Source organism: Passer montanus, unplaced genomic scaffold (assembly GCF_014805655.1).
Source record: "Passer montanus isolate IOZ18808 unplaced genomic scaffold, ASM1480565v1 scaffold33, whole genome shotgun sequence".
Taxonomy (NCBI): domain Eukaryota; kingdom Metazoa; phylum Chordata; class Aves; order Passeriformes; family Passeridae; genus Passer; species Passer montanus.
In genome coordinates, this window is record NW_024368041.1 from 6079284 (window position 1) to 6091222 (window position 11939).

The window sequence follows — 11939 nt, forward strand, 5'->3', positions numbered from 1 at the left end:
AATGATATTTTTAAAAAGAAATTCAGAGGTCAGGTGGTTGGTTTTTTTTTTTTTCTTTTTCCTTAAGTGTGCTTTACAAATGCAGCAAACCTCAGGGTAGCTAAGAAGGATCTGTTGCTGCAAACTGGTGAGAATCTGTCTCTGCTAGAGAAGTTCCACTTGAGGAACTATTTTGAGGGTTTAAAGAAATGTCTAGGCAAATAATGAATTAAAGGCAAGAGAGATCCACATATAACAGCTTTCAGAGGTACCCTGAGGCACAAGCTATTAACACTTGCTCACTTAAGCTTGCTCTCTCACTTGAACAGATTCTTCCTGTGAATTCTCCATTTTACAACTAGAGAGTCTGAAGTTTTCAAATCAGTGAAGCCATGAGGAATAAAGATAAAAGCTAATCAGGCAGACATCTCATGGAAGATTTAGCACACTTGTGCTAAAAGGAGTGCACATTCCTCTGAATCAAGGACATATTCATCATTACTGCTCATGGAGCTGTGATCTTATTCATTCTAGAAGAATCAAAAAGACTAAGTCAGTGCTCCCTTGAGAAATAACCCGGAGCAAAAGCAGGGGCTGCAGGAAGTGATACTGATGACTCAATAGCCAAGGCCAACACACTGCCTTATTTTAGACAATGTCCTCTTGGATACTCATGTTTCCTCATGAGTGGCTGATGACAAAGGTCTTACCTACCTGTGGTCACAAGTACCTCATGACATTTTTCTCAAGAATAGCTCTAGTACTGTGGCCAGAAGAAACTTAGAGTTCGCTGTGCAACTTTATTAAGTTTCACTGCCATTTCAAGTGAATCTTAATCTTCACATTCCCTAAAAATCTTCATGTATGGATCCTGCTGTGTCCATTAACTAAACATTTGCTTAATGGATAGTGCTTTATTATACAGTGAAGAAGATGCACTTAGAAAAGGGCTTTCTGGGATGGAAAATGTTAGAATATCCCAAGGACAGGTCTTCCTTTCTGTAACTACAGCCAAAGCCTTAAGCTGATGGCTCCTCACTACAGGTACAGACTAGTACTGACGGCAAATTCCAAGTCTTCCATTAATTACAATTTATTTTCTGGTCATAAAGTACTTATTGTTAATACATAATATTTCAAACACCTGACGTGGTCACAGAATGCTCAGAGGAGAATCCTGTGTGTAGGTGCCAGCAGATTCTAGGCTCCCAGCCAGTAACTATAAAGAGCAAAAACATTAGATTGATTGTTAAGCAAGTAAAATTCTGGAATGGGTGTACATCATCCAGTAGATACCCATGTATGTGCTTAGCCTCTTGATGCATGAATAATCGCAGTGACTTGACAGGACTGCAGCAGTGTGCAGAAAACACAGTGTGTTTCATCATTTCAAAGCACTGCAGAAAAGGCTGTGGTGGGCTGAGAAGAGAGCTTGCCTCTCTTGCTTGTTCTGATGTTAGTCCAGACCCAAAGACAGAGCCTGAAAGCACACACATGAATTGAATTGCATGGGAAGCTTACCAAAGGAAGTGTTTGCTTGTAAACTCAGTATGAATAGGATCTTCTCTGACCGCAAGGGAAACGGAGACACTCATTCACTGTCCGCTTGTGCAATCGACTTCTGAAGTAAAAACAGGATTTGAGGTCGAAAACCTGAACCTTCACACGTCTTTCAGGCAACAGAAGAAGCCTTCATGCTCTTCAGTTAGCAAAGGAACAGTCAGGAGGTGCTGCTCATAAGACTCCTTGGATTTGATAACAACAGGCTTATAAAAAGGGAATCATTGAGAGTTCTGAGCTCCAGCAGCCCTCAGAGCAGCTTTTGTGTGGGCTTGAGGGGAGACATCTGAACACCATTACATTGCACTCCTTTTGATGTCACTACGTGCTCGTCATGTGTTTTATATCTCAGCGGTGAATCTGCCGCCAAGTTCCACAGTGTCTGAGGATGGCTGTGGGTTATCACAGATGCTGTTCTGCTATAAAAAACATTACTTTTAGTTCTTTATCACCTGGCCATACGACTAGTCTTTGAGTCCCATCTGTGCAGGGTAATTCTGTACACCCTTAGATTGTAGATGGCATGCTGGTTTTAAATTGTTGGCATTCAATCTGACAGTAGTTTAATTTTCATTACATGGCTTTAGATAACTTTTAAAATAAAGATACTGATTTTTCATCATTTACCAATAGTTTAATATTAGCCAAAATATTTGTGTTCCTTGCTTCTCTCATCCAGTAACTAAAATAAAGACCTTTTCATTTTTTTCTTTAGCAAGCAGCCAGTTTATTTATAAGTGCCCTAATCTAATAGAGATTTATTCTGTGTGTCCCATGAGACATACTATCAAAGTTACCAGACCTGTCCCAAGCATTTGGGAAGTGGGGAGATGGTTACACAATTCTCATTGCCTCTGGCTGCTCTAGTTATAGAGATAAAGGGTCAGAGAACTGGAGCAACAGTGATAATTTTGTGAGCATCTAAGGAAAAGCAGCTGCTCAGGTGAGTGTAAGCACTGGCTGAGGGCAAGGCAGGTAGATGCTTGAAAACCACGTAACAAAAATTCCCTTAAATAAAATAACAGGAATGGAAGGATCAATGCCTGAGCACTAGGAATTCTGGATTCTTCAGTCTTCATCTCACAGATGCACTGAGCTGCTTGTCTGTTTCAAAAAAGAGAAAAAATATATGAAGAGCAATATTCACCTTGCCACAGTTCTGGCAAATCTGTGCTGGGTAAGACCCTTCCCTCTGCTAGGACGTGCCCATTCTGTGATACACATCCCATGGGCTCTTTTTTCTGCTGCAGTCCCAGATCCTTGCCTAGCAGCTGGGATTCCAGGAAGTGAGAAGACAGCCAGCAGTCCTGCTTGCTTTGACTGGCCTTTTCAAAGGCAGGATCTACTTTTTGTAATGATTTTGCAATATCCTTTGACTGAGAGCTCCTCAGACTTTAGTAATATTAGGAAGGTGCCTGTTGCACACTGTTGTCCTTTGCCAGGCATGAAGACATTACTTCCAAAGGTTATCCCTGCCCACCTCACAGGTACCAAGTCCCTTTGGAACACCAGGGCTGAGTGATGGTTCCTCGTATTCTGCTGGCTCACAGCAGTTTATTTTTTCTGGCACGTGGATAGCAGGACTCATCCACAGAGTCAATGTTTTATCCCAGCATTAGGTCTGTAATTGTGCACTGATCTGTGCTTCACAATGATTTTCAGTGCTGTCCACTGGAGATGTGTAACATTGCCCTGGTTCATTTTGAAGAGCTGTAAAGCCATTCAGGCTCAAATTCACCACAGGCATAACAGGGAATTACCAGGACAGTATTCATCACATATGCTAAGCAGGTAGAGCCTGAAAAGTCTTTTTTGAGGAAGGGGGAGATGGAATGATGAAGACTTATGCAGGGAATAGAAGAAAGACCCTATAAGATAGCTTTTGATTTCAGGAGGAGACTAATGCAGGAGATAAGCCTGCATGCTAAAAGCCAGTGGTGTGATGGCAACAAACACAAGGTTGCTATGTCAAGTATTTTCTGCAAAAATCTTATAACACTGAAATGTTGCAACAGTTTTTCACAAATCTCTTCCTGGAATTCCTCCTGTTCTCAGCACTGGTTCCTAACCACACCAAGGCTGCACATGCAAGCACTGGCAGAAATGGGCAAGGAGGACAAGTTTCAGCCCTTTGAGAAAAAGCAAAAGAACATGCCATGCAGGTCATCAGACAAAATCCTTGGCATCCTCCTTTTTTCCCTTTTTTTTTCATTTTGCATTTTGGGGATTGGCCAAAATTAGAAAAACCAGAAAAGCCAAAGTGGGAATCACTTCTCTGCTCTATATCTTGAAATGAATTTGGTGGGATGGAGGGGAGGTCTGGATGTGGACCTCTTCCTATGTTCTGTACCCAAAACATAAGACTAACTTGAGTAATAGTTGCTACTATATGTTTAGCCATGGCATTAAGACTTTGAGTACCTGAAAGCATGGCCAGGCATTTTAAAGAAGCAACAAAGGTTTCCTTCTGTCAAGAACTTCACCCATTTTGCAAAGACCTGGGAGATTTAAGCTTTGGTTTGTCTCAGTCACATGTACACAGTCAACTGTAGTTCAGTCTATACAGTCCAACTAGAAGAGGGCACCCACCACTGCTTCTGAAATGAATACCCCAGGGATAATATTTTCCTGGCCTTTGGGGACTGCACACCCAGTTTTAGGGCTCCAGTTAGCAGGGACACACATACAGAGCATGAAATTGCTGGAATCCCTGTGAGAAAAGGCTGCCCAGGCACCAGGAGAATGTGGCAGGACTGTGAGGTACAATGCTGTGTGTACCTCTGCTCTCCTCACATGCCAGATGTTTTTTGGGGGAGCCAGGATGACAACAGGTGCTTTTTTCCCTTCCTCAGGACCAGTGGGTGCCATCCCCTGTTTGGCTTGAGCCAAGCACTTGTGCTCAGGTGCCACTGTGTCCCCATGGTGTGCACCTAGAGGTTTTAAATGGATGGGAGGCTGGGCAGATGAAGGATGCAGCTTCCAACAATGTATGCAACAGATCCTCAGTATGGCCCCTGTCCTCAGCAGGGACAGTGATCTGGCACAGGAGCTGAGAGAATGGGATCTTTGGGAGGGTGGGGACACTGACACCTTCACTCCTGCTCACACTGCATCTCAGTTCTGAGAGAGCTACAGGGGACACTGGTACACACTACTAATGCCCATGAGAACCTTCATGCAGGTCCACTGCTGTTTTATCTGCACCCATTTGTTTTTGTCTGCACCCTTCCCCTTCCCCAAAGCTACTGGTACCCTTCCCCCCGACCTTGCACCTTGTGCTGTCTCAGATGTATGAAGCAGCCCACACATGTGGCATCCTACCAGCTAAATTCACCCAGCAGCAGCATTCCAATCATTAAACTTCCAGGAAGGAAAAAGTAAAACAAAAGGTCTGATAGACACTTGCATGTGTTTTACCTGTAAGAGGAACCAAATAAAATAGCGTGCTTTGAGAGTTGTGGTGAATCACTCAGAAACAATCTGCAGGCATTAACGGAATTTTATTTCTGGGGATAAAAAAAAAGAAAGAAAGAAATGCAGGCCCTGGGATATCCCTTTATGGCATATGCGTTTTATGTTTAAATGCATTAATGGGACTGCTATGCTATGAGTCATCCCGCACAAGAGTTTCATGTGTTTCTTAAAATACACTAGAAGTAGCTGAAGGCATGCATGGGTTTGCTGTGCAGTTATCTATCAGGAATCTGAGCGAATACCTGCACACGTGGCATCACAGGCTTCAGAGCTGGGGGGGCCCATCCTCGGCCCTCTCTGCCTCTTGTACAGACCCGGGTTGGGGAAACCAAAACAGAATAGGAGTTGATCCTACTGAATAACAAAATGCAGAGTCCCTGTGTTAAGATTAAGGAAGCTTCAGCACTAAATTACAAAAAATTTGCATATATATAAACAGAAAACTGGAGAGTTTCTTTTTGAAGCATTCTTGTCAAAACTACAGCTGTCAGCTTTTTTTTTTCCCCAAGGATGATTTGTTCTCTGGTTTTGTCTCTTTGACTCATTTTTTCCCCCCATTTACTACCAGTCCCGGCTGTAAGTCTATTTACTACTCCTTTATAGCCACGCTATTGAGCTTTGTGGAGCTCTTCTCAGTCTGCTCCTCACAGGACACTGCAGCTGCTGGCTGCTGCCTGGCTCTCCGAGCTATTCCTTTTTCGGACAGCAGATATAGTTTTAACATGGGAAACACCCAGTGCCAAGTATTTCTGATGGTGCACGTTACGTCTCCGCTTATGAGTAAACGCTTATGCTCACACAACAGCGCTGTGATGCAAACCGTGGGGTGAGGGATGGTTATTTAGTGATTAGTGAAAAGTAAGAACTGGGGCTGGGAACCTGCAGTTGTAAGGACGAGAAGATCCTGGAAAGGAAGGTGGCCTCGCTTTCTCGGCATAATTATTTAAGGTCGAAGCGGGGGGTCCCCGCCGCCCCGAATCCCGCGGCGAGTCCCCCGCCGCCCCGCGCGGCTGCGCGCCGGGGCCGGGGCGCGGAGAGCGGCGGGCGGAGCGGAGCGGAGCAGAGCAGGCGTGTCCCAGCCTCTCTCCTCCCATTTCCCCGTGCGTCAGGGCCGGGAGGAGGAGGAGAGTCACCTTTTTTTTTTAAAATTTTTTTTTTTTAAAAGCCTCCAACTACTTTAGCGCGGACTCGGCAGCAGATGGTGGACACGGCCCGAGGTTTCGGCGGGGAGAGCGAAGGGATGCGCCCAGCGCGCAGCGCCCGCCTGTAGCTCCGCGCCCGCTCCGCTCCCCCCATGAGCCGCCCCGCGTCCCTGCTGCCGGCCGCCCGCTGCCGCAGCGCCCCGGCCAAGCGCCTCCAGCCCCTGCACGACGGCCCCGCCGAGGAAGCGCCGGCCGCCAAGTGCCCTCGGCTCGCCGAATGCGGCCCCCCGGACTGCCTGAGCGCTCCCGGGTCGCCGTGTGCCCCCGCTTCTCCCGCGGGCGGCGGCGGCGCGGCGGGTCCCAGCCTGATCGCCTCGTACCTGCTGCTGCCGCTGGCCGAGCGGGAGCAGGTGTCCCGGGCGCTGAGCGTCAGCTCGGGCCGGGAGCTGCGCTGCAAGGTGAGCGGGAGCTGCGCGGGTGGGGAGCGGGTCCTGCCAACATCCTCCCGCTGCTGGGAGCGCCCGGCCAGCCCCCGGCGGCGTTTGCACGCCCTGCGAGCGAGCCGGGGCTCCGGCTTACCTCGGAGCGCCTTCCCCCCAAAGGCTGCGGGAATGGTGGCTTGTTTTAGTTTCCCCCCCGCCCGCCCAGCATTTCAATATACAACGAACAGGAAGGGTCGCGGTAGCCGCTTCTGCCGGTCTTGCCGAGCCCTGGCTCCCCTCCAGCTCCCTCGTCATTGTTTGGGGAGAGTTGCTACGCGAGCTGCAGCTTTCAGCGCCCTTGAGAATGAATTTGGGTTTAATTTCCTCTGTACAGGTGTTCCCCCTCAAACACTACCAGGACAAGATCCGACCTTACATTCAGCTGCCGTCACACAGAAACATCACCGGGGTTGTGGAAGTCATTCTCGGGGACACGAAAGCCTATGTGTTCTTTGAAAAGGACTTTGGGGACATGCACTCCTACGTGAGGAGCTGCAAGAGGTTGAGGGAAGAGGAGGCTGCCCGGCTGTTCAAGCAGATTGTCTCCGCTGTAGCTCACTGCCACCAGTCAGCCATCGTACTTGGTGACCTCAAGCTCAGGAAATTTGTCTTCTCTAATGAAGAAAGGTGAGTGGCTGTCAGCAGCCAGCCCTGGGGTGAGTGGGGAGGGAGGAATGCCACATCCAGAGACACAAAAAGCGTCCCAGGGAGTGGAAACAGCCCCGTCAGCCGGGCATCACCTGCGAGCAATCCGAGTAGGTCCTCATCACGTGTGTGTAGTAGGTCACGGATCTAACCGGGGCGCACTCCCTCTTAGATCTTGATTGATGAAAGGGAGGAAGCTCGCCGGGAGCTTCCTCTCATTCAGCAGAAGTTCAGTGAAACCCGCTGGCAGACAAAGGGATGATAGTTCAGATGCTCGTTAGCGCCAGAAGATGTCATGTGTGCCGCTCATTCAGTGTCAAATGAATAAAAGGCGCAGAGGGAGAGGGGGAAGGCTGAGGTGTTGTGCCGGCAGGAGGAAGCAGCGCAGCTGGGGGAGCAGGAGATGTGAGGAGCTGGAGCTCTGGTCCCTCCTCGGGAGAGTTTCCTTGTGACCCACGGGGGAGCCCCAGAACTTGGGTAGGGTCTCATTGCTGAACCACTTTGCTGATGAGACTGATGCTTGATGCTGCTGAACCCTTCGAGGCTTTTATCCCCCCTCCACTGCCGTGCTTCCCGTGCCCCTTATGTCCGTAGATTGTGGGCACACACAGGAGTGAAGGTGGGACGTGGTTAAATAATGGTTTGGGAATCCTGCATCAAAGAAAATCACTTTAGTAAAACTTAGCCTAAAGCCTAGGTTCATAGAGGAGATTATAGAATCTAGTTGTTAAATTTAGATTAGGGAAATAATTCAGTATTCCCCCTGGAGTGTTTGCTGCTCTTGCAGTGCTTCACCACACGTGGCAGAGTCAGAAATACAACAAAACTGACTCTTGACTAGCTGCTTATCCCAAGGAATGTTAAAAAAAACTAAGTAAAAGCTGTAATGGAGTTGTGCTTAATATCATAAAAATGTAAGGTGATACTACTGATGCAAAAGAAAAGGGATTTTTTTTTTTGTTAAACTGGGCTAATGATTCTTCAGGATATCTTTTATGAATGTGATAAGAAAGTTAACCAGCACTGCCCCTCTGAAACAGCCGTATGTTGACACGTAAAGAAAGCTATTCCTTTGAAGGAAACTATTGCAGCTTTTCCCTCCCATAAGAAGATGAAACATTTGTTGAAATGTTACGTTGCGCACAGTCTCGCTCATTTGGAAATAACGTGTTGCACAGGCGATGTCATGTGCATCACATTTGGCAAGAAGAGGGTTAAGCAATGGCAGGCGACGCGGGCTCTCTCACAGGTGCAGTTTCAGGGCTCCCGCAGCCAATCCCGGGCCCACGGTTCTCGTTGAGTCATATTTTCCGTTTGCAGAACCAATGGGTATTTGCCGAGGTCAGGCTGAGGACAGGCTGAAGCCAACATATCTACACCCCAGCAGGCTGCCAGGCAGTGCAGAGCCCTTCCAGGGCTGGCTGATGCCTTCCCTGCCAACGGGAACTCCCCTTACCCTCCAAAATAGGAGGTTGAGGTGGACCCATCTCCACCTGGAGATGGTGGGTGCAGTGTTAAGCAAAGGCAAAAAAATAAATTATGAATTAAAATGAAAAAAAAATAAATAAAAAGCTTAGGAGAGGCAATGATCCTCGTCAGTGCAGAGGGTTTGTGGTTTGTGGAATCGCACAGCTGGATGCTGTTTGCTCAAAGCCTGAACGGCACACAGTGGCTGTAAAGTGCCATGTCACCAATTAACCCCCTGCAGTGGCACTGCAACCTGCGTGGGTAGCGGTGGCTTGGTGTTCCTCAAGAGCCCTCCGTGTTGTTAAAATCTCCAGTTCATAAAAAAACATGAGCGTCAGTGAATGCTGGCCTGATGCACACAGCAGCACTTCCATTACACATTCCCAGGCGTCTGGGCAACTTCTCTGCTGCAAGTTGAGGCGTTTCCTTTCTCAGTGCCAAAGCGAGAGAGAATGGGGCCATGGCAGGGGCCATGGCAGGGGCTTGCTTATTATTGAGTGTAGCTGTTTCTCACCTGTGGCTTCCTCTCCTGCCCTCCCTAGGACTCAGCTGCGTCTAGAGAGCCTGGAAGACACACACATCATCAAAGGTGAAGACGATGCACTCTCAGACAAGCACGGCTGCCCGGCGTACGTCAGCCCTGAGATCCTAAACACGACGGGGACTTACTCTGGAAAATCGGCCGATGTGTGGAGTTTGGGAGTGATGCTTTATACCCTGCTGGTGGGACGCTATCCCTTCCACGACTCGGACCCTAGCACTCTGTTTTCCAAAATCCGCCGTGGACAGTTCTGTATTCCTGACCATGTCTCCCCCAAAGCCCGCTGCCTCATCCGCAGCCTCCTGCGGCGGGAGCCTTCTGAAAGACTCACTGCTCCAGAGATCTTGCTTCACCCTTGGTTCGAGGCAGTCTTGGAGCCAGGATATACAGACCAGGAGACGGGAACTTCAGATCAGATTGTCCCAGAATATCATGGAGACAGTGATGATATTAGTTCCTTCTTCTGCTAACCCCAAAATCTCAAAAACCTCGTCGATTCTTACCTCCGGCGTCTCTGTAGGGTTTCATTTCTCCATGTCTGCAAACTCAACAGCATCTTAAAGTGCCAGTATGGTCAGAAAAGTGACCTTGTCTAAATGAATGCCATCCTGGAGGTCTCCACTCCCCAAGTGTCCTCAGAGTTCCATCCTCTTGCTCTGCTGGTCGGTCCCAGCAGCCCCGGAGGACTTGTGCAGCCCTGTGAGAACTGTCTGGCTCTTCTGCCTCCCGCATCCTCCTCCGGTGTAACTGGCCGCGTCTTGGCTGCAGAGTCTGACGTCTGGCAAGGTGTGGGATGGAAAGGCAGCTCCTTCTGCTTTCCTGCAGCGGTAGCAGAGGTGTGGAGCCCTGGCTACGATGTGTAGGTGCAGAGGGGCACATGGCACACCTCTGCCTGAACAAATCTGACAGAAATGGTTGAAAGGGGGATCGACTCGGCGTGCCCCAGCAGCCAGCTCACAAAGCAGCTCTCTGACTGTAAGCACACATTAATGAGGGAAGGAGGTCTTCACCCACCATGGCCAGCTCTCTGCTCGCTGCTGCTTCTCCAGATGATCCTGCTTTCGGAGGCGTGAAGCTCCTAGATCCACCCGTAGGACAAATCACTGCTGTGGCTCTTTCTGAAGCAGAAACCAGTGGATCTCCCAGCTGGATCCCTTCTGATTCCATTCGCTGTCCAGGAAAGCATTTTAAATAGACTTAAGCCTCGTGTTACCACAGTGTAGCCTATATAACTTTATGCCCTCAGCAAGCTTGTCAAGTAGCAGGTCTCATTAGCTCCGAGTGCCAAAATGTATCCGTTTACCAAACGTAACACTATCGGCTGGGGCACCTTCCCCTGGGAAAGGATAAGGGGTGTCTTGTACAGTACCTGTAAACATGGCCATGTTTTTCAACCACCTTAACTCTTAAAAATACCACATCACCTCCTCTTTCCCCCTCCACCCCCCCAAAAAAGTTAGTCTTAAGAGCAAAATCTCCGTACACCCTTAGTTGATTATTCAGGTATTTTGTTTGCCTCCAGCCTCCCCCCAACTTTTTTTTTCCTTTTTTTTATTTTTTTAAATTTTGTTTTGTTTTTATTTTGCATGATTATTCATAGTCTTTCCGATATGTGTGAATAATGAGTATATCTGAATCATTAGCTTCCTGGGTTGGGGGTAAGTAAAGCTTAGTCCTGCCTAAAATTTCTGCTTAGTTTCACATGTGTCCAGTGGTTTATGCAGAGATGTCCATTCACCTTAGGCAAGAGTGTGGCTTCTGACATGGCCGTGAGGTGGGTGATGCGCGTTCCCAACACCACCCCGTTCGAGTGAAGTCATTTTAAGGGTTAACCCTGGCAAGCTGCAGTCCCACCACGTGTTGCAAGAATACCATGTATACCTCATGGACTGTGTACTTTGTACATACCTTACTGTTTGGGGTTTTGTTTTCTCGTTTTGTTGTACTTTGTCTTAATAAGAGGTGTCGAAGAGCAGTTTAATGTGAATTATTGTTGGCAATACTAACTTGACAGAATCATGAGCATTAAGAGCAGAGCCCTCCAGCTCTCCGTTGCACTAAAACTCTCATGATTGCTTGACATTTGTATCTGTGATACAGTTTAACCCTTCTATGAAAAACAATACATTTGTATATATTGGTAGAAAATTCTGCCAGAAAAGCTAAAAACACTATGTTCAATTTGTACATATGTATATGTCTGTGGAAACCTGGATGATAAAGTTTGACTTGTAGAAAGTTTTAATAAACTTGGTTTCATAATGTTTGTCCCCAATTCTTGTGGTGTCTCAAGAGGAATGCAGGTCAGTGTGTCTGGTTTAATCTGAAAAAATAGGGTTTGGTCTCAGAGACTATGGTCTGTATATGCATTCAATCATGCCTTAGCCTGAACTCCCTGAATTCAGCCTGAGATTGAATCCCCAGGGAGAGTGGGGACAGGGGATGGATCCTGCCTCTTGTGAGGTGGAAAGGGCTTGGGATGTCCCCGGGGTTATGTGAAATGGGATATCCTACTCCTCTGATAAACAAGGGAGAGAGAGGAGTTAGAGCTCTGCCTCTGAATTTTAGAAACCCTCCTGCCTTTCAGCCCATGCATTTGTTTCCCTCTGTTCCCTGTGAGCAGAAGATGCTGTGGCACAGCAGGGCTGT

At 47.8% G+C, this 11939-nt stretch overlaps 1 protein-coding gene and 1 long non-coding RNA gene across 2 annotated transcripts; one reads left to right on the plus strand and one right to left on the minus strand.

Annotated features, from left to right (window-relative positions):
* Positions 1-997: 997 nt before the first annotated feature.
* LOC120505168 lies at positions 998-5916 on the minus strand. Its single transcript, XR_005628174.1, has 3 exons — positions 5256-5916; positions 4957-5045; positions 998-2643 (listed from the first exon to the last, which is right to left on the minus strand). It is a non-coding gene; the product is annotated as an uncharacterized LOC120505168 (long non-coding RNA).
* Positions 5917-6155: 239 nt separating this feature from the next.
* On the plus strand, positions 6156-11556 carry TRIB1 (tribbles pseudokinase 1). The gene is made up of 3 exons (XM_039715433.1): positions 6156-6613; positions 6972-7264; positions 9292-11556. The coding sequence occupies exons 1-3, from the start codon at positions 6308-6310 to the stop codon at positions 9758-9760; spliced, it is 1068 nt and encodes a 355-aa protein (XP_039571367.1). The 5' UTR covers positions 6156-6307; the 3' UTR covers positions 9761-11556.
* Positions 11557-11939: the final 383 nt, after the last annotated feature.

Bases quoted from the DNA above. Each gene is read 5' to 3' on its own strand.
- TRIB1 (XM_039715433.1), top strand. From the start codon at position 6,308: ATGAGCCGCCCCGCGTCCCTGCTGCCGGCCGCCCGCTGCCGCAGCGCC. The intron at 6,614-6,971 runs GTGAGCGGGAGC...TCCTCTGTACAG, and splicing joins GCCGGGAGCTGCGCTGCAAG to GTGTTCCCCCTCAAACACTA. The intron at 7,265-9,291 runs GTGAGTGGCTGT...TGCCCTCCCTAG, and splicing joins GTCTTCTCTAATGAAGAAAG to GACTCAGCTGCGTCTAGAGA.